This window comes from Petaurus breviceps, unplaced genomic scaffold (genome assembly GCF_028583685.1).
Source record: "Petaurus breviceps papuanus isolate PSGF00001 unplaced genomic scaffold, PetGlider_PUasm1.0 90847, whole genome shotgun sequence".
In the NCBI taxonomy this organism is placed as follows: Eukaryota; Metazoa; Chordata; class Mammalia; order Diprotodontia; family Petauridae; genus Petaurus; species Petaurus breviceps.
In genome coordinates, this window is record NW_027187360.1 from 15,226,429 (window position 1) to 15,245,254 (window position 18,826).

The 18,826-nt window shown below is 33.6% G+C and overlaps 1 protein-coding gene across 5 annotated transcripts in view; it reads left to right on the forward strand.

Moving 5' to 3' along the window:
* Positions 1 to 18,826, forward strand: part of GNAS (GNAS complex locus) — a 320,342-nt gene that overhangs the window by 288,270 nt on the left and 13,246 nt on the right. For all 5 annotated transcript variants that reach the window (XM_069072480.1, XM_069072483.1, XM_069072481.1 and 2 more), the window contains exon 6: positions 15,973 to 16,027. In XM_069072480.1, the coding sequence (XP_068928581.1) occupies positions 15,973 to 16,027 (55 nt within the window). The remainder of the gene's footprint in view (positions 1 to 15,972; positions 16,028 to 18,826) is intronic.

Below are 18,826 nucleotides of genomic sequence, written 5' to 3' on the forward strand. Positions count from 1 at the left end.
TTCTTGGTGCCAGAAAACAAAAATAAGCATATAATTAAGTGGAGATTAGCTAAATTATACTCCAGTTACACAAGTGAGTTTTTTTAATTAATTGAGACCTTTTAGAGACTAACCATAATTTCAGATATTAGAAGTCTTTTTTTTAGTTTCAGGAGCAAAAAGATATGAATTACTTGCAATGTTTAGAATGATAACTGCATTTTCCTAATTTTATAAAATCAAACAAAATTGTGTACATGTAAATATAAATTAAGGAATTTAAATGCTAGTATGTTAGTGCCTGGAGGCATGCATCCTGTAGATTGATTGGGTACTGTTTTTCTTTAGAGTCTTATCTTAATGTCTATAGGCCTTAGGCAATAATTAACTATTTTAAAATCATTTTTATAGCTGTACATGGTTATGTTTACAATCCTCTTTGGACTTTTACCAGTCACTTTATTTTTGTACACTTTCACTTCCCATAATTATGCAATCTATAACAGAAACTTCAAATTTCATATTCTTTCAAATGATCTCTTTTTATCTCATTCAAGGGAGAATTATAAACTTAGAAGGAAGGATCATATGATTTTGGCCTAAAATGTATTTTAAATTATGAAGGAATTGTGAATAAGTTTCCTTAAGAGCTCTGTGATGGACTTAGTCTTTTTATTTTTAATTTTGTTATCTGATGTCAGACACAATAAGGCTGACTTTAGTGATCTGAGTGTTTCAGGTTCTTAATGTGTATTGGCAATAAAAGTATTAAGGAATCATATTTTTATTAAGAAAATATCTGCTGTTGAATAATATTGATAAATGTAGTGAATAACATTTTTGACATAACTGCCTTGCCTACACGGATAATTGTGGTGGTAATTGAATGAGTCAATCAAAGGCATAGTCTAAGAATAGAACATTCTCACCCACTAAAGTGAAAGAAAAGTATTGTTTAAAAGTAGTCCAGTGATGGAGGTAGGGAAGCAAGGTTATGTAATGACTTAATAGATTTTCATTTTGCCTATGAAAATGAGTTCAGATATGGCTTGAATCATGGGTGAGATTAATTTTTGTCTTCATTCTCAGATGGATTTTTCATAGGACTTTTAATAGAATTTATTAAGTAAGTCAGTTTACTCTTGAGATAAGATCTTTTCTTGCTGAAGCAGGCAACTCCTTTTGAAAGCACATTAGCAATCCAGCTTTCAGGATGTTAGTCTAGTGTCCTGAACCATTTCTGCTTTCAAAGCTACCACAACTATATTTTTGTGAGTATTGAAGTTGTGTTTCTCCTACCACTTAAAAACAGAAAAGCAGCAGCTTTTTATTATTTCAGCAGCAGTTTTTATTTCATTTTAAAATGTTAACATTTGCATGGCTTGTGAAAAGTGACCCCAAAATCCCTTTCCAAAACCCTTGGGGCATTTTTTGTTAATAATGTAGCTTTTAAAATGTTTCCTCAGTTGTTTCATTAAATCAACCTTTCATTAAAATGCAACCAGCCTGTTTCTGTATAATTTTGTTACTCTTTGTATTAGAGTAGAGATACATTATACCTTTCCCATTTCTAAATCTGCCTGTGCCTATTTTTATTTGTCAAGCTGAGGTTTGACTGGCCGGATTCCAGATGTCTCTCTCACAAGATTTGGTGCTGATGGTCTATTTTTAGAATTGTGGTTTCATTGTCATGACAACCATGCTAGAGGCCAAGGCGGCTGGGAGCTATTTCTGGACTGGTGCTGTAATGTAAAACTGATTGGGCAAGTTAGTATATCCTCTAAAGCAGACTAACTTTAGAGGAGTAAAAGGAAGGGGATAAAAAGATTTATAGAATTTCTTTCAAAAGACTTTTTTATATTTCCTCTTGATATTTGTTCTTTTTGAATCACTCAATTTTTAAAAAAAAAGTTATTTATTTCACATTAAAGTTTTCCATACTGCGTTAAGTGGATTGTTATTCCATCTCTTAAATATTATGTTCCCAAATGCGGGGTTAGATAAGCAGCCGTTATAAGCAGGATGTTTTTCATTTGAGAAAAAAAAATTATTCTTATTATGGATTGACAGGGAAAAAAACATTTTATATATAGTAATAATAGTCCTTTATGACTTGTGATGTTAATATTTTAAACTTTTAGGTGCCTTGTTAGCCCTTCCATATAAGGAACTGTAACCATGTTGATTCCACATCTGTAAAGTCATATTTTTTTTTTAACTTTCATATTATTTGGTTAAAAAATTGCCTAGTGGTGCCCCTCTGCCTCCAAGTGGTAAGACTGTTCTAAGGTTATTTTCTAATTGAAATACAATGTAGTTGCTTTCTGAAGGCCATTTTATACAATAACTTTTAAAAATTCATTTGCATTCTTCTTCTGAATGACTTGTATATTTTTAGCATAATGGTTAAGCAGGTTAAAAGCAAAATGCTTCTTAGTGAGAGACTCCTTTACCTTATTAAGATAAAATAATCTTAAGTTTCTTTTTGCATTGTTGTTTAAACCGTAGTGATCAGAACATTGCCAGCATTTCTATTATAAATTTTTGTTTAACATTTGGCTATACATTTTCCTTTAATGTGTTCCACATTACACCCTAAATTGTGTTTCAAAATGATTACTTTAAGATGATCTAGTAAGTTAAATTTTCAGGTGCATTTTTTTAAGTAATTATGATCTCAAAATAGTATTGTTATTTTACTTTAGATAGCTTTCTCTATTTTTTGTTTCCAACATAAAATACTTCTATGGATTTTTTTTAAAGTAAGTAAGTTTTATTTCCGGTGCACTTAGCATGTAATCTTTTGCTTTTTTCTTTTAAAACCTTATTTTAGTAAACAAATTCTACAAAATGAAAATAGTATAAAAGCAAAATTAAAAATTGTATTCTCTTTGAGCAACTTTGGTATATTGAAGCAAATATAACATCTTTCCATATCATATACAGTAGCATATCCTCCTAGGGAAAAGAAATAATTATGTCACTTTACAAAATAAATTAATTTATATGTAAATTGTATATAGCGCATATTACATAAAGTCAAGGTGATTCCTTCTTAAAGGACATGATGATAAATTCTTAAGTAAAATGAAGAGATCTTTGATAATATGAAAATTTATTCTAATTTGTTATCAACATTCTGATTTTTTTTTTGTAATTTTGAAAAATACTGTTTTCTTTTAAAAAGAGGTATACCTGTATTATTGGGCTAAAAGTGGCAATAGTAATTCATATTATATAGCATCTTAAGGAACACAAGGTATTTTCCTCAAAAAATCCTATGAGATTGGCCATGAATTTTAACCTGATTTTCCTTACATTTATGTTTTTTTCTAGCACCACATTTTCTTTTGCTGTTAATTGATACATTTCCTATTGGACAGTCATTTATCTAAGCAAGTCAAGAATTCCTTCCTACTTTTAAAAATAGTAGTTGAGTAAAATGTGAGAGAAAAAAGGGGGCCAAATGCTATCTTTGATAGTAAATGGTACTATCTACTCATATAGTAGTACTATTTATACAATGCCCTAGATTGACAAGTATTTAAATCTCTAAGAAACTGATGTTTTATCAGTTAGAATCAGAGTGGTCAGATCTGGAACACTATTTCCTTTCCCTTTTTATAAATGTCAAAGTAGACATATAATTTTGCCAGTCAACATTTATAGGCATTTTACGTTGTTGAAGTAATGATAATAAATTTAAATGGTTCATTATTAGTATAGAAAATTAAAAATTTAGAACTTTAGTATATTCAGTTTGGTCATTCAGTGAAAAAGATGTATTAGAAAATTATGTTTACAAATATTTTCCTTCAAGAGAAAATTATTTACTCAAAAATTGCAAACATTAAATTTTTTGTTGTAATAATATTTATATTCAGCTACAAAAACAAGAAAAATCAGGACCTTTTATGAGGATTTGATGCTCTCCTGGGACAAAAAAGAAAATTTGACACTGCTTTTGAATTAAGAAATATTAAAACTGTTGCTTCAATTTAAGTGTTTTCAGCTATTTGTAAGGCTTAATATTTTAAGTAGTAAATATATTGAGGTTTTTTTCGCTACTGTTCTTGATTAAAACAAGGATCATTTGAAGATCCTTATATGTATTGGATTAAAAAATGTTTTATCAGTTATGAACTATAAAGGTAACATCCTTCCAACTTGACCTTTCTTTGCCTATTAATTTAGTTATTTACATTTTACTTAGCATAGTGGTTATAGTTAATTGAAACAGGGGTGGCTAGGTAGTTCAATGAATAAGGCACCGGCCCTGGAGTCAGGAGGACCTGAGTTCAAATTTGGCCTTAGACAACACAAAAAACCCCAATTGTCCTCCAAAAAGCAAAAAAAATTTTAAAAATAGCTAACTGAAACATATGTACATACATATATACATACACACATACTGACAGTGAGAGTTCAAATTAAAACATTTACTAGTTTAATTTTGAGGGCTCATTTTTTTGTTTTGTCCCTGACCAATCACTGAAGTAGTAGACTTGAGATTTTTATAATATATTTCTTGTGTTTTAAAATCCCACTCCAGTGTGTATCTTCATAGGAAACAGTGGTGTAAAGGAATAAAATTTTCATTAGGAGTATATTGTCTACTTAAATGAATAAAAATGCCCTTTTAGATTCCTATCCCATCTCATTTGTAAATTATTTTATCTAATGACAAAAACTAAAATCTCCAAAGGTTATTAGGTTTTACTTTTAGTCAAGAAAGCATCTGAGAAAAAGAGCCTCTTTTCTACTTTCCTTTGGAAGACTGTAATTCCAGAAAGTGGTTTATTTATTTTTGGTCATGTTTTCTTTTCTTCAGAATCTTCTCTTCCTTTATGAATCTTCTCTCTTCTTTCTTTTTTTTTCTTTTTCTCTCTCATTTTCTTTTTGCCATTAGACATGACCTGATCTGCTTTAAGATAAAGTACTTTTCTTTAATACAGCAGTGATTGAATACAGGTTTGTCTTTCCAAATATTAGGCAAGATAACTCATCCTAGAAAAGATCAGTCTGAGCTTTAACTGTTAAACACCAGTGCCATTGATTAGGAAATGAAAATGCCATTAATTTACTCTTTGGAAATTTGTTATTTATCTTTATTAAAAGTTTAATCTTTAGATTGCTTTATTTCATGGACTTAATTTGGAATGAAGAGAAAATTTGTGTTTGTTTCCTGTTAAATGTAGCCATTGCAAGAAAGGACCCTTTCTGCCAAAGTCTTTTGTTTATTACATGAAATTCTTAAAAAGTGGAAGGAAATGACAACTCCTAGTAGCTAATTAAGTAGCCCACATTTTGCTGAAGTTTTCATCATTCCATTGAAAAATAAATCTTTCTACATGTCATTTCTCCCTCAAATTAGTGCAGACCAATTTTTTAAACACCGACTTAAAATAGTGAATGGCTTGAATTGTGAAACATTTTTTTTAATTTACTTTGAAGTATATACAGTAATATAAATTGATTGCTAACTTTTTTTTAAATAAGAGATTTATCTAGACTTGCCTTATTATAGGTATCTGATTTGTTACCATCAGGAAGCATTTGCTTATTTTTGTAGGCACATACATATATGTGTGTATATGTTCTTAAAAATTAGTATGTTCTTCTAAGTAGATTTAATACTCTACCAGTTTTCCCTCACAACCCCCCTTTAAAAATTTCTCATTGTTAATTTGTTAACTTTCCTAACAAACCCTTTCTTCATAGTGTTGAGCTAAATTTCAGTCCAGGTATTAAAACTTAATGAAATTAATTAATTTTTTAAAATATGCTCTGTAGGATAAGCAACCATAGGGGGCAACAATGTAAACATTGCTTTAATCTAGAATCTGTTACCTGTTTCTAAAAAAATTTCTTTTCAGTTATTCACATAACCATGCCTATCATGCAGAGAGAATTGGACTATCCCTGTTGTACAGAGGAGAAAAATGAGACACCCAGAAGGCAAGTGACTTGCCCAAAGTCACAGAAAGTGGTAGAACTAGGAGTTGAATCTGTGACTGCTGAACTGGAATATATCACAAATCACAAAACACTATTTCACAATTATAGTCACATGTATGTAATATTTTTTTAATAAAGGACTTTCTTCACAATATCTCTGTGAAATAAGTAGAGCAAGAATTATTTATCTCCATTTCACAGATGAGGAAACTTGAGTCAGGTGAAGTGATTTGCTCAAATTCATACAATTTATCAACATATCCAGGAACTTTTTCCTTTGTATGATGTTACTTCTTAATTGAAAGTGATGATCGTATTTGAACTGATCCTTTAGTTTTTTGCACTGGTCACTAAGATGAGCAAAAATGCTTTATGTTAGTCTCTGGTTTTTTGTATAACTATGGACCCAGGTTCTTCATGAGTTCATGAACTTGCTTGTTCTTTTTATTTTTTTATTTTTATCTTTTTGCTTTTTGGAGGGCAGTTGGGGTTAAGTGACTTGCCCAAGGTCACATGGCTAGTTTTTGTGTTAAGTATCTGAGGCAAGATTTGAACTCAGGTCCTCCAGGGCCAGTGCTCTATTCACTGCACCACCTAGCCACCCCAGCAAGTGGTTTTTGTTTGTTTGTTTGTTTTTGTTTTTTGCCTTTTGGAGGGCAATTGGGGTTAAGTAACTTGCCCAAGGTTACACGGCTAGTGTTTTTTTATGTGTGTTAAGTGTCTGAAGCCGGAACCAAACTCTGGCCAGCTCTTTACTCACTGTGCCACCTAGCCGCCCCTGTTCTTTTTAAAATATATGTTAATAACTATATCTTAATATGGTTGGTTTCTTTTGTAATTCTAATGTATTTAAGCATTACATTTTTTTTTCTGAGAAGGGGTCCAGAACTTTCTTTCTTCACAATAGCCTTGTGAGATAATGTAGTGCAAGAATTATTTATCTCCATTTTGCAGATAAGGAAACTAAGAGTTGAGTGAAGTGATTTGCTGAAATTCATACAACTGTTAACAGATCCAAAAACCTTTTCAACTAAATGATGCTGTCTTAATTAAAAGAATCCTAACAGAGAGAGGGAGAGAGAGAGAGTTTAGAATCCCCTGCTTTAGACCAGTTACTGTTTTTCAACTGTAAGTTTTCTAAAGTTTCTAGAAGTTGGTAATTATTATTCTACAGCTCCTATGTATGCACTGTGTGTGCGTGTATTTAAAAACAACATGCTAAATTATTTTAATTTTGAGTTAGTGGTACTGAGCTAACATATTACAGATAAGAATCTATAAATATAAATAAAAATTGTTAATTAAACTTAGCTTATAGACTAGGGAGGGAGCATTTTTTTCTGTACCAAAAAGAGGACAAACTTATTTAGGTATCGTTTTTCCTTTGTATTTAATTGAAAATTATCTAAATACTATTACTTCACAGCATATTAAATATAGACAGATAAGTAATACAGCGTTTTGAATACAAAGATGCAGCTTTCAAAATTGATTTCTATAGGCTTAAATATATAAGTAGTTGAAGATATATTTTAAAAAAAGGGTCCAGGGTTCGTTCAAACCCAGAGAGGACATTGATCTTTACTTTATTCTTTAGTGGAAGACATTGTTTTGCAAATGTATCACCTTGATTACCAGGCAAGGGAATGAATTAATAAACAGGAATTTATCTCTACTACTAAAAGGGAAAAAATAAAGCCAAAACACCTCAGAGCACATGCCATACTGATGCTTCAATAGAAAAGGCACTATATAAAAGGTAAAACTAGGAGAAATAGTAAAGGCATAACTATGACAACGTGATAGAACAGTTCTAATGAATTGTCTGAATGTGAGTCAACAATATGGTGTTGTTCTGAAAAAGTAAATATGTTTATATGTCAATGGAAATAAAATATCCATGAAGCCTGATACAATCTAATGCTATTGATCAGACCCTTCCAAGAATATTATGCTATTACTTTTCCAAAGCAAGTGCATTTGAGATGAAAAATCTCAAATTTGGGGTGTTTAGGGGGTTTTAGAAAAAGAATGAGCCCTTTTTTTCCTGAAAAGCATTATCCCAGAGAAGAGGCAAGGATCTAAGAAGTCCCCTGCAGGTCTACTTGGCTCCCTTTCTTTTGTAGTAATTACTTTTTCCTTTAGAAAAATCACATTGAAAAGTAGTCAAGCAGATAACAGGATTGATAATGAATTAGGTTCTAATTTTAAAATGAAAAAAAAATGTACCTTAAAAATTGAATGTTAATAAGTAAGAATTTTTTTTGCAAATTTGTGTATTTTTACATATTCCTAGAATTGATATATTAAAGAGAACTATGAGAATAAGAATTCAATGTTTTAAGATCCAGTTACTTCACTTTCTCAAAATAACTAAGGGACACCGCTTGATTTTTCTGGTAATTGTTATTACCTTATGAATGTGAACTTTCAGATATGCAGAGACCATAGTTGAAAGATAGTAAAAACATTTAATACATTTAGACTTGTTTTATCTGACTAAGATTTTGCCATTGGAATATTTCAGTACAGTACTGTTCCTCCTATGGTGTGTATCGTTGCTGTTTTTCAAGGAAATCATGGACCTAAAAATAGCCTGTATAAACACTAAGAGGTCTGTACTTTCAGTTTGGGGTTTTAGAAATCCCTTGTTAGTCTGTACTTCTCAGAGTTTCCAAAGCTCACTGAGATTATTATTAAGATGAAATTAGTGTTTGAGGAAATATACTATAAAATATTACAGATAAATGAATCAATTTAGTGTTCTATATCTAGACTATCAGCAAGTTAATATGTGACTAACATACCTCATAATATAATAACTAACATTTTTATGGTGCTTCCTCTAAGGTTTGCAAAGCACTTTACATGTGTTATCTCAACTGATTTGTACCACAACCCTCTGATATAGTTGCTATTATTATCCCTGTTTCATGGCTGAGGAAGCAGGCTGATAGAAGTGACTCTGCCCAGGATCATATAGCTAGTAAGTATCTGAGAGAGGATTTGAATTCCGGTGTCCACCTCCAGGTTTAGTACTATCTACTATGCCACTTTGCTCCCTCAAGAATCTACCAGCCTATGAAATATACATATTTTGGGGAAAAAATCTCATAAAAAGTCTTTGAGTCCCAGCATTCTAGTTTCTTTTTTCTTTTACCACTCTAGTGTAGGTCCTCATCACCTCACATCTAGATTATTGCAGTAGTCTGCTGGCCCGTATACCTGCCTCAAGTGTCTCCCTACTTCAGTCCATCCTCTATTCATGCACTAAAGTGATTTTCCTAAAGCACTAATCAGTAAACTCCAGTGGCTTCCTGTTGCCACCAAGAGCAAATACAAAATGGCATTTGGCATTCAAAACCTTTCATAACGTAACCCCCTCTTATCTTTTCATTCTTCTTACACTTTACTCCCCAACACTTACTCTTCATTCCAGGGACACTGGCCTTTTAGCTGTTGATGAACAAAACACTCCATCTCTTGACTTTCTCACTTTCTCAAGCAATTCTCTATTCCTGGAACACTCTCTCTTTTCTGCTCTGACTGTTGACTTCCCTGACTTCCTTTAAGTCCCAACTAAAATCCCACCTTCTACAGGAAACCTTTCCCAAACCATATTAATTCTAGTGCCTTCCCTCTGTTAATTATTTCCTCTTATCCTGTATATTTAGCTTGCTTTGTATATATTTGCTTGCATGTTGTTTCCCCATTTTACTGTGGGCTACTTGAGAGCATAGATTGTCTCTTTTTGTATCCTCAGTGCTTAGCACAGTGCCTGGCAAATAGTAGGCACTTAATAAATGTTTGTTGATTAATTTATTCTATGACCTCTTTTAACTTATTAATAGCTTTAGGAGAAACTAAGCATATTTATGCTTTAAGAATAGTGAAGGTTTCCTAACACTAGGAAAAGAGTAAAGACTATATGTGACTTGAAATCTCAGATGAAATAGAATGGAATACATGAAAACTTGGAGCATTTTCTAAGTGCTTTGCCCAAATACCTGATGAACTTAGCCACAGTTAAAGATGAGGAATTGACTTAAGGATTATGCAGTAGGTACTGCTCTTGAGGTGACTAAATGCTCATGGATTTTCACCTTTGGGACCATTCCCCTAAGCTACACTAATTTTCATAGGTAGGATTCACCAGAGGGTTGGTTGACTACTACTTAGTGGTAATCCTAAGAGAGATGGGTTTCTAGTACTGTTGCTCACAAGTCCTCACTTGTGTGTTTCCTTTCATATCAATCAGCCTGGCATAATTAGCTTGTAGAACACTTATTTACTAAGCAGGCATAATGGAAACAGTTGGAAGAGAACTAGGAATGTACTCTTCTCCTGGACACACAAGGTCCCTAATTTGGGCTCCAATTTAAAGTGCAGTGATAGAGAGGCACATGTGTAGAGAGCATATGTGACAAAGGGGCACCCTACTGCTCCTGCTTATAAGTCCTTTTCTCCACTCTTAAAGTCCTCTTGAGGTTCCAATTAGATGTGTAGCTCTCTGCTGGGTTATAAAGACCAGAACTCCTGTTAAATCCATGGTCAGTACTTCTTCATGATAGGGTTCTTATTTCCTGTCACTGCTCTTAGGTGACAGTGAAACCTCTGATGAGATCTTTGGGCTTCCCAGAATCACTAGGGTACTTGAACACTTCCATCTTGGAATACTGATTTGTCTGAGAGGAGGAAAGAATAAACATAAAAGAAACAGTTGCCATGTAATTATATATGTGACTAGGTGGGAGACAGGGAAGCTGACTTTTCCCTTCAGCTTCTTCATGGTATCAGTCCTAAGACTTGTGATTAGAGTACTGGATCTGGAGTCAGGAAGACCTGAGTTCCAATCTATACTCAGATATTTACTGGTTGTGTGACCCTGGGCAAATCATTAAACCTTTGCCTCAGTTTCCTCATCTGTAAAATTGGGGTAATAATAGCACTTATCATCCAAAATTGTCATGAGGATAAACTGAGATATTTGTAAAGTGCTTTGCCAAGTATAAAACAATATATAAATACTAGCTGATATTGCTGCTTCTATTGCTACTATTACTACTACTACTATTAATAATAATAATAATACTGTTTTTATTACTACATACCAGATAAGAAGTGCAAAAGTAAAAGGATAGCGTGTCCTTTTCTCAGCATGCCTTCTTTTTGTTCTTGTATATTTTCCTCTGTTCCTGGATAGATATGCTTTTTCCTTCTGGTCCAGTTTCTCCTGTAGCATGGGGGGAGGGGGGAGGGGGGGGGGGGGGGAGAAAGGGGAGGGAGGGAGAGGGAGAGAGGGAGAGAGAGAGAGAGAGAGAGAGAGAGAGAGAGAGAGAGAGAATGCACAGAGACTGTTATACCATTGATCTTGTCATAACATACAAATGTACCACTTTCTTGTTTATGAACTCGGAAATTCACTTATTTGATTATAGTCTCTTGTCTCCCTCTGCCTTCCAACTTCACATTCTGTTCCTTTTCTTCTCCATGACCTCCAATCCCTTCACTCATTAGTTTCCTACCCCCACAAGCCATCACCTATGCATTGACTACACTTTCTTATCCATCATCAAGGTGAACCAGTTTAACTCCATATTGTCTCTTCTCTCAAGTCTCTTGCTCCTTATCTTTTTACCAATCTTTTCCTAGGGAGAGTAGTCCTACCATCTGCTTCTTTCATTCATACTCATGTGTTTTTGAATGAAACTGGAGAAAATTATGAAACTGTGCTGACTAGATCCAAAATAAATTTATGTCATATAATCTCAAATGAACCCTCACTGAAGCAGACAGTACATGTACACCTGTCTAATTGACTTAGTATTTCACTCACCACAGCAACTTTTCCAAAATTTTTCATCCTTCCTCAAACCTATCATTCCCTCTCATCCCATATTTTTAACTGAAAACCTTACCTCATATTTCACTAAAAGTATTCAGGCAGTTCACCAAGAGCTCCCTCCTCTCCTCATTTCACATCACTCAGATGCCAGTATCTCCTCCACCCCAGTCTCACATAAAGAAGTGGCCCTTCTCTTTGCCAAGGCAAACTACTTTGCATGCACAAGTCATCCCATTCTATCCAGTTTCCCTTCAACATATGGCCCTCTCTATCTTCCCCATTCTCATTTATTTTGAATCTCTCTGTGTCTACTGGCAGCTTCCCTCCTACTTAAAAACATGACCCATGTCTTCCCATTAAAAAAAAAGCCCTTCACTTGATCCATCATTTTTAGATAGATTAGATAGATTCCTACTATCATTTTTTATTTCCCCTTCCTTTTTGTAGCTAAAATTCTTGAAATAGCAGTCTACAACCAATGTCTCCACTTCTGTTTTTTTTTTCAGACTTTTTAATTATCTATAGTCTGGCTACAACATTATCAATTAACTGAAATTGCTCTTTCCAAAGTAATGATCCTTTAATAGACAAATCTAATAGCCTTTTCTCCACCCTCATCCTTCTTTGACATCTTTGAAATCTTTGGCATTGTTGATCAACCTCTCATTCTTGATAGTGTCTGTCTCTAGGTTTTTCTGACACTTCTCCATCCAGGTTCTCCTCCTACCTGACTATTCCATCTCAGTCTCTTTTGCTTCATCCAGGTCATGCCTGCTAATGATGAATGATCCCCAGAACTCTGTCTTGGGCTTTCTTTTCTTCCTTATCTATACTATTTAGCTTATTGATCTGATCAATTCCCTAGGATTCAACTATCATCTTTCCATCAGACAAAAAACATCTATTCCATGTTTACTGTGTTTGAGGCACTGAAGGGAGTTTGGAAAACTGGAATATTAATGCATTGTTCATGGAGTTGTGAACTGATTCAACAATTCTGAAGAGCAATTTGGAACTATGCTTTAAGGAAATAACTATGGAGGCAGCTAGGTGGTGCAGTGAATAAAGCACCGACTCTAGAGTCAGGAGAACCTGACTTCAAATTCGGCCTCAGACACTTCACACTTACTAGCTTTGTGACCTTGGACAAGTCACTTAACCCCAATTGCCTTGCCCCCCCCCAAAAAAGGAGAAAAAAAACTTTGGCCACTATTTGGGGGATGGATTAGGAGACAAGAGAAACTTGAAATTGAGAGAAACTGAGAGACCAGTAAAGAGTCCACTGGAATGGTCCAGGTTAAATGTTGTGGAAAGGGCTGACCCAGAGAGTATATAAAGAGAGATAAGAGGGGTTTATCAGAGATATTTTGGAGGTAGAAGTGACTGAGATTTTGCAACTTCATTGATATGTGGGATAAAAGAAAGTAAGGAAAGATGACACCAATGTTGCAAACCTTAGAGCTTGGAAAGATAGTGGTGCCTCAATAAAAATGAGGAAGTTTCAAGGTGGGGTGGTGGAAGGGGGATGAAGAAAATATAATAAAAGAACCTAGCTATCTATGCCTGCTTATCCTGTGTAGCACTGTGTCCCACTGAAAAAGAAAATGAGAGAGGGTATATGTCTCTGCTCCAGAGAACCTCATTTCTGCAAGATGGTCTAGGGTGTACTGAGAATGAAGGAATATGAATTATCCCAGTGGTAACTGTACAAATTAGTGTTGTTGGTGCTCTAGTTATAGATAGGGAACTACCTAAAGTACTACTAAAGTAGGGAACTTGGGAGCTTGCATAGCTTCTGAAGGTAAAGAGAGTTGAGAGTATTGGGTGATAATGAGTGGGTAGGTGTGCTCAGATTAGAGATAAGCCCCAAAGTAGTCTATCGTGGCAAGTATGGAATGCAACCAGAAGTGTGCTTGGCAGATGTTTAACAACCAGCTCTCCAGAGGAGGGGAAATGTACACTTGATACTTTTAAGTTTAATCAGCTTGGCTAACATTTCCTTCTTCATTTTCTTAGGTCTGGAAAATCACATAAAACAATATAACAATAAAAGAATAAATCAAACCCTGACTTCCAATTTCCAAAATGTAAATGCTAACATTGAAAATTTAACAGCAGTTCTTGGGAGCTAGTTTGAATTGACTCCAATGTAATCCTTTGAGTGTAATAACCCATCTTCTCACTCTCCAGCTGTTTGATCACTCACCGTTTAGGGTCATACTTTTGCTTCCTTGAGGTCACACCACCACTCTGAAGGGAGCCAGTCACCATCCCCACTTTAGAGACTATTGGCCTAAAGGATGACTAGTTTTTGGCATGGCAGTAGCATTCAGGACTTAAATAGCAACTGAAGTTGTCTTCTACTTCAACTTAATAGTTACTTCTTTTGAGCGGCAAAAGACTTCTCTAATTGTAGAAATGTAGGGTTTGATTTTCTTTTTTTTTTTTAAAGCAATTGGGGTTAAGTAACTTGTCCAAGGTTACACGGCCAGTTTTTTTGTGTGGGTGTTAAGTATCTGAGACCAATCCCAGGTCCTCCTGACTCTGGGGCCAGCGCTCTTAGTCACTGCGACACCTAGCCAACCCTAGGATTTGATTTTCATTTGAAACGAAGGTTGTCAGGAAAACTTTTGGAGTATAAAATGACTATTGATATAGAATTACAGCCAATGGAAAATTGTAATAAAAAGTTTTCTACTTGTCATTTGATGGCAATTGTTAAAACCTAGAAAATTAGATTTGCAGATATTTTGTAGGACTTAGATGACTTAATCAATCTATAGACTACTTGAAAAATCTTTCCTGTTTGGTGCAATACTGTAGCAGAAAAATACCTAGCATCTTTTGCTTCTTAAGGGATAGGGGGGGAAATCATTTAACTGATCATCCTAATAAACATATAAACATTCTCTTACATTGGACCTTGTCTTCAAATTTTCTTTCCTAAGCCTCTCTGCCCCATCCCTACCCACAATCTTTCCTGTTTTCTTCTTTAGTCCTTCAAGTGGTTTCTGAAATCCCAACACCAAATAATATTCTTAGAATACATAAAATACAAATTGTCATTTGTAGGACATAAGGAAACACAAAGCTAGGCTTTCCTAGAATATTTACATTCTTGGTATTTTAGTGACCCCTTCAATAAAAACTTATGTTACTGCTTTGGGTCAATATAAGGGATTTTCTACAAAGTAATTTTTCAAGTATTTTGGCTAAAAGCAATGTGATAATTAAAGTTTAGATCCAGGGTGGCAGGTTCCCCACCCCTGGTTTAGATATTGATTCTTAATATTAAAATAAAGTTTTAGCTCCTGTGTTAAGCATCATCTGATGATTCCAACCTATATTAATCTCCCCTTCTCTATTTCAGTTGTTATCCATAGTCTTACCATACCCTTATTATGTACCATTATTCTATTTTCAAATTATCTATTATATATAATTTAGCACATTATGTCAGTATATAATGCTCATACACAAAGCTGTATTCTTCACAAATTTGTTAACATGTCTTAGTATTATCTCCTGAAGTAGGTTACCATAAAGTACCTTTATGGATATAAACCATGGCTTATATTTCTTCCATACTTGATTATATTAGGTACATAGGGCCAATTCAGTAAGTAGGAATTATTTATTTTAGTTGACAGATGGAGGTATAGGGATGCCTCCACGTAATTTAAAACTGTTATTTCTTTTTTTTTTTCCTTGAAAATGTTACTGTAACAAAAATAACATCGGAAGGTTGTGTTTTTGGCCCTCTGCTGGACAGTAATGGCAAATTCTCCTTTGTATTTTTAGTCAGAACCCTCATTAAAAAAACCCAACACAGTACTATACAATGGTTATAGACAAGATACTCTGAAATGTCATGGAATACTTTGTAGCAGTATTTTTAGTTCAAGAAACATATGTAGATTTCAGAGTTCTACTTTTCTTTTTTTCATTTCAGAATATTAATTTCAGTCTCTATCCTTGGATTGCCCAATGAATTTTGAGGATTTCTAATTTCAAAGGATTCTATTGGTTTATCATTTGAAAAGTATATGAATTGAGTTATAAAATTAAACAAAGATCCTATTGGCAAAATCCTATAAATGTCTGTGATATCATTCTCATAAAAGGCATAAGTTTGTAACAGCATACAGTTTACAGATATACACCATTTAATTTATCTTTTTTTCTTTCAGCTTTCTAGACAAGATTGATGTAGTCAAACAAAATGAATATACACCATCTGACCAAGTGAGTGAAACTCTTCTTAAAATGAGGGTGCTTTAAAAAATACCTGAGAAAAAAACTGTTTAAAGTTGACTTAATTGTGTCTATAAGTATCCTTCCTCTGGAAAAAAAAATATTGCTATAAAAATATTTTGGGAAGAGTTGGAATATTATGTGGAAATATTGTGATCTGATGAGAATAAGGACTGTTTTCACTTTTTCCTTTGTATCCACAGGGTCTAGTAGGAGGCAAATATCAAATACTTGCTGAATTGATATTGATTTAATGAAATATAATAGGTATCAAATATCTTTTTGTTACTCGATCTTAAGTCACATAAGAAACATTGGGCAGTATCATATGTTTTGTGGGGGTTGTTTTTGGTCAATTCTGTCTGCCTTTTATGAACTGGTATTATACAATACAGCTACTATTCTTTCATTTTATTCAAGTAACTTATTTGTTTGGAGGGGTGGTGATGAAACTTGTTAAGATACATTTGGTGTACCTATAGGCACATTTAATTGATTAGGTGAAAAATCCATCTAGTATAAAGCAATTCAAAAAAGTTTTGCAGGCATTTTATTGTTTTTTAGGTGTTCTGAAAGATTTTCCACTCAGTCTTGAAATAAATTTTCTGAACATAGCCTTTTTTTAGGCTGCATCAAAACAATGTTTATTGAAAATGCATCATAGGTTTCCAACAAATACTTGATTGACTTAGTGATTGGATAATCTTGATGATTAAGCATTTGGGGAGATAGAGGACGCTATATACAAGTTGATCATGTCCCCAAGAATATCTTAGTCCCAGTCGCTCAATACCAAGTCATAGAATGTAACATGGTACAACGGAAAGAGCACTGTGTCCTAGCTGTAGTTTTCCGTGGTCCAAGTGACTTCAAGGGTCTCATTTTCTGTATTTGCAAAATGAGGGAGTTTGGTGAGTGTTCTCTGAGATCCATTCTAGCTCTAACATTATGTGAGTTAATAAATTGTGTGAAACTAGCAAGTCATTACATCCATCAGTCTTTTTTCCCTCCGTCCTCCCTTCTTCTTCAGTCCCTTTCTTCTTTTCTCATTTCCTTGTTCCTAATCTAAAAAGCTCACTATAAGGATCAAATGAAATAATGTATATGAGAGCTTTATGTAAACTGTAAAGCACTACACAAATATTAGAAGGTTTTATTAAGGATAATTATTTTTACTTTGGTTTATTCCAGACTATTTCAAGCAATTTTATCCCCTTAAGATAATTAGTTTTATGTTATTTGTTGATTAAAACATTAGATAATCTGGGGCAGCTAGGTGGTGCAGAGAACAGAGCACCAGCCCTGGAGTCAGGAGGACCTAAGTTCAAATCCGACCTCAGACACTTAACACTTATTAGCCATGTGACCTTGGGCAAATCACTTAACCCCAATTGCCCTGCCCACCCCCCTCCAAAAAGCAAAAGGAAGGAAGAAAATTATTATTTAAAAAAATTAGATAATCTAAACAGGACTGGGACAAAAATCTCTGGAGTCTCACTTCTCAAAAAAAATACTTTAAGGTTAATTTTAAATAAATCTAAATGTCAGTATCCAAACCAGTGGACAAAAGCAATGGCATAACTGAGTCTAAGCAATAAATAACCCAAAAAATATTTGTTTAATTTTAAAGCATATTAAATTATTTTTAGCAACATGTATATTACATATACTGATATTTACATTTTTCTTGTTTTCCTTAGTACAATATTAAAATTACTTGTTTATCTCCTGAATATTTGTGGAAGTAGAATCTGCTAGGTGATAGGAAGAAGCCTTTTTTGGGTTTATGCATTTGCTGTGGATAATCAGGAAGTGTCTATGAGGAGTCATTCTTTCACACATTTTTATCATGAAAACCCTAGGAAACTTCATTAGAAATTGAAGATCATTTTCCATAGCCTCACATTTACTGAGGATAATCTTGATTAAAGATTCAGCTTTTCTTTAGATATAATTTTTATCTTTTCAATCCTTTTATTGCTATCAATATCAGTATTTTAAATTTTAAACATTTAATTTTACAACTTCATTTTGATAATTCCATTTTCATATAACCCATTTTATATTATCATTATATATTATATAAAAGTTCTTATTTGGAAAGGACCTTTTTATTTTTTTAATTAAATTTTATGTTTATTTTTAGTTTATATCATTCATTTCTACAAGATTTTGAGTTACAAATTTTCTCCCCATCTTTCCCCTACCCACTACTCCAAAACAGCAATCCCACTGTATACCTCCTCCCCCAATCTGCTCTGAAAAGCACCTTTTAAAAAAAATCTGAGATGTAAATTACATCTTGCTTTAAAAAAGCTTTTAAAGTTGTAGCCTCCATACATTTATTTTCAACATGAATTTAAGGTTGAAGATAGTGTGGTATAGTGGATAAAGAGCTGGCTCTGGAGTCAAGAAGATCTAAGTTCAAGGGCTGCTTCTAACATATTTTGACTGTGTGACATTGTTTAAGTCACTTAATTTCTCAGTGTCCCAGGCAACTCTAAGACTAAAGAGTTTCCTTACTTGGAGTCCCCTATATCAATACAGTCATCATGCCTGGCCCCCCCAAAAAAATGTTAGCTTACAATTATAATTCACATGAAAATAAAACTTGTAGCAAGTATCTGTCTAAATGTCATATATAGCTAACCTGAAGGAGAAAGAAAATGTGAGCTATGAGAACAAGTTCTACAATACTAACAGTATGTGCACTGCTTTATTTCTTTTCTTTTTAATAATTTACTATGGTATAATGATTTCTTTTTTTCCTTCTCTTGTGAAAGAAAGTAT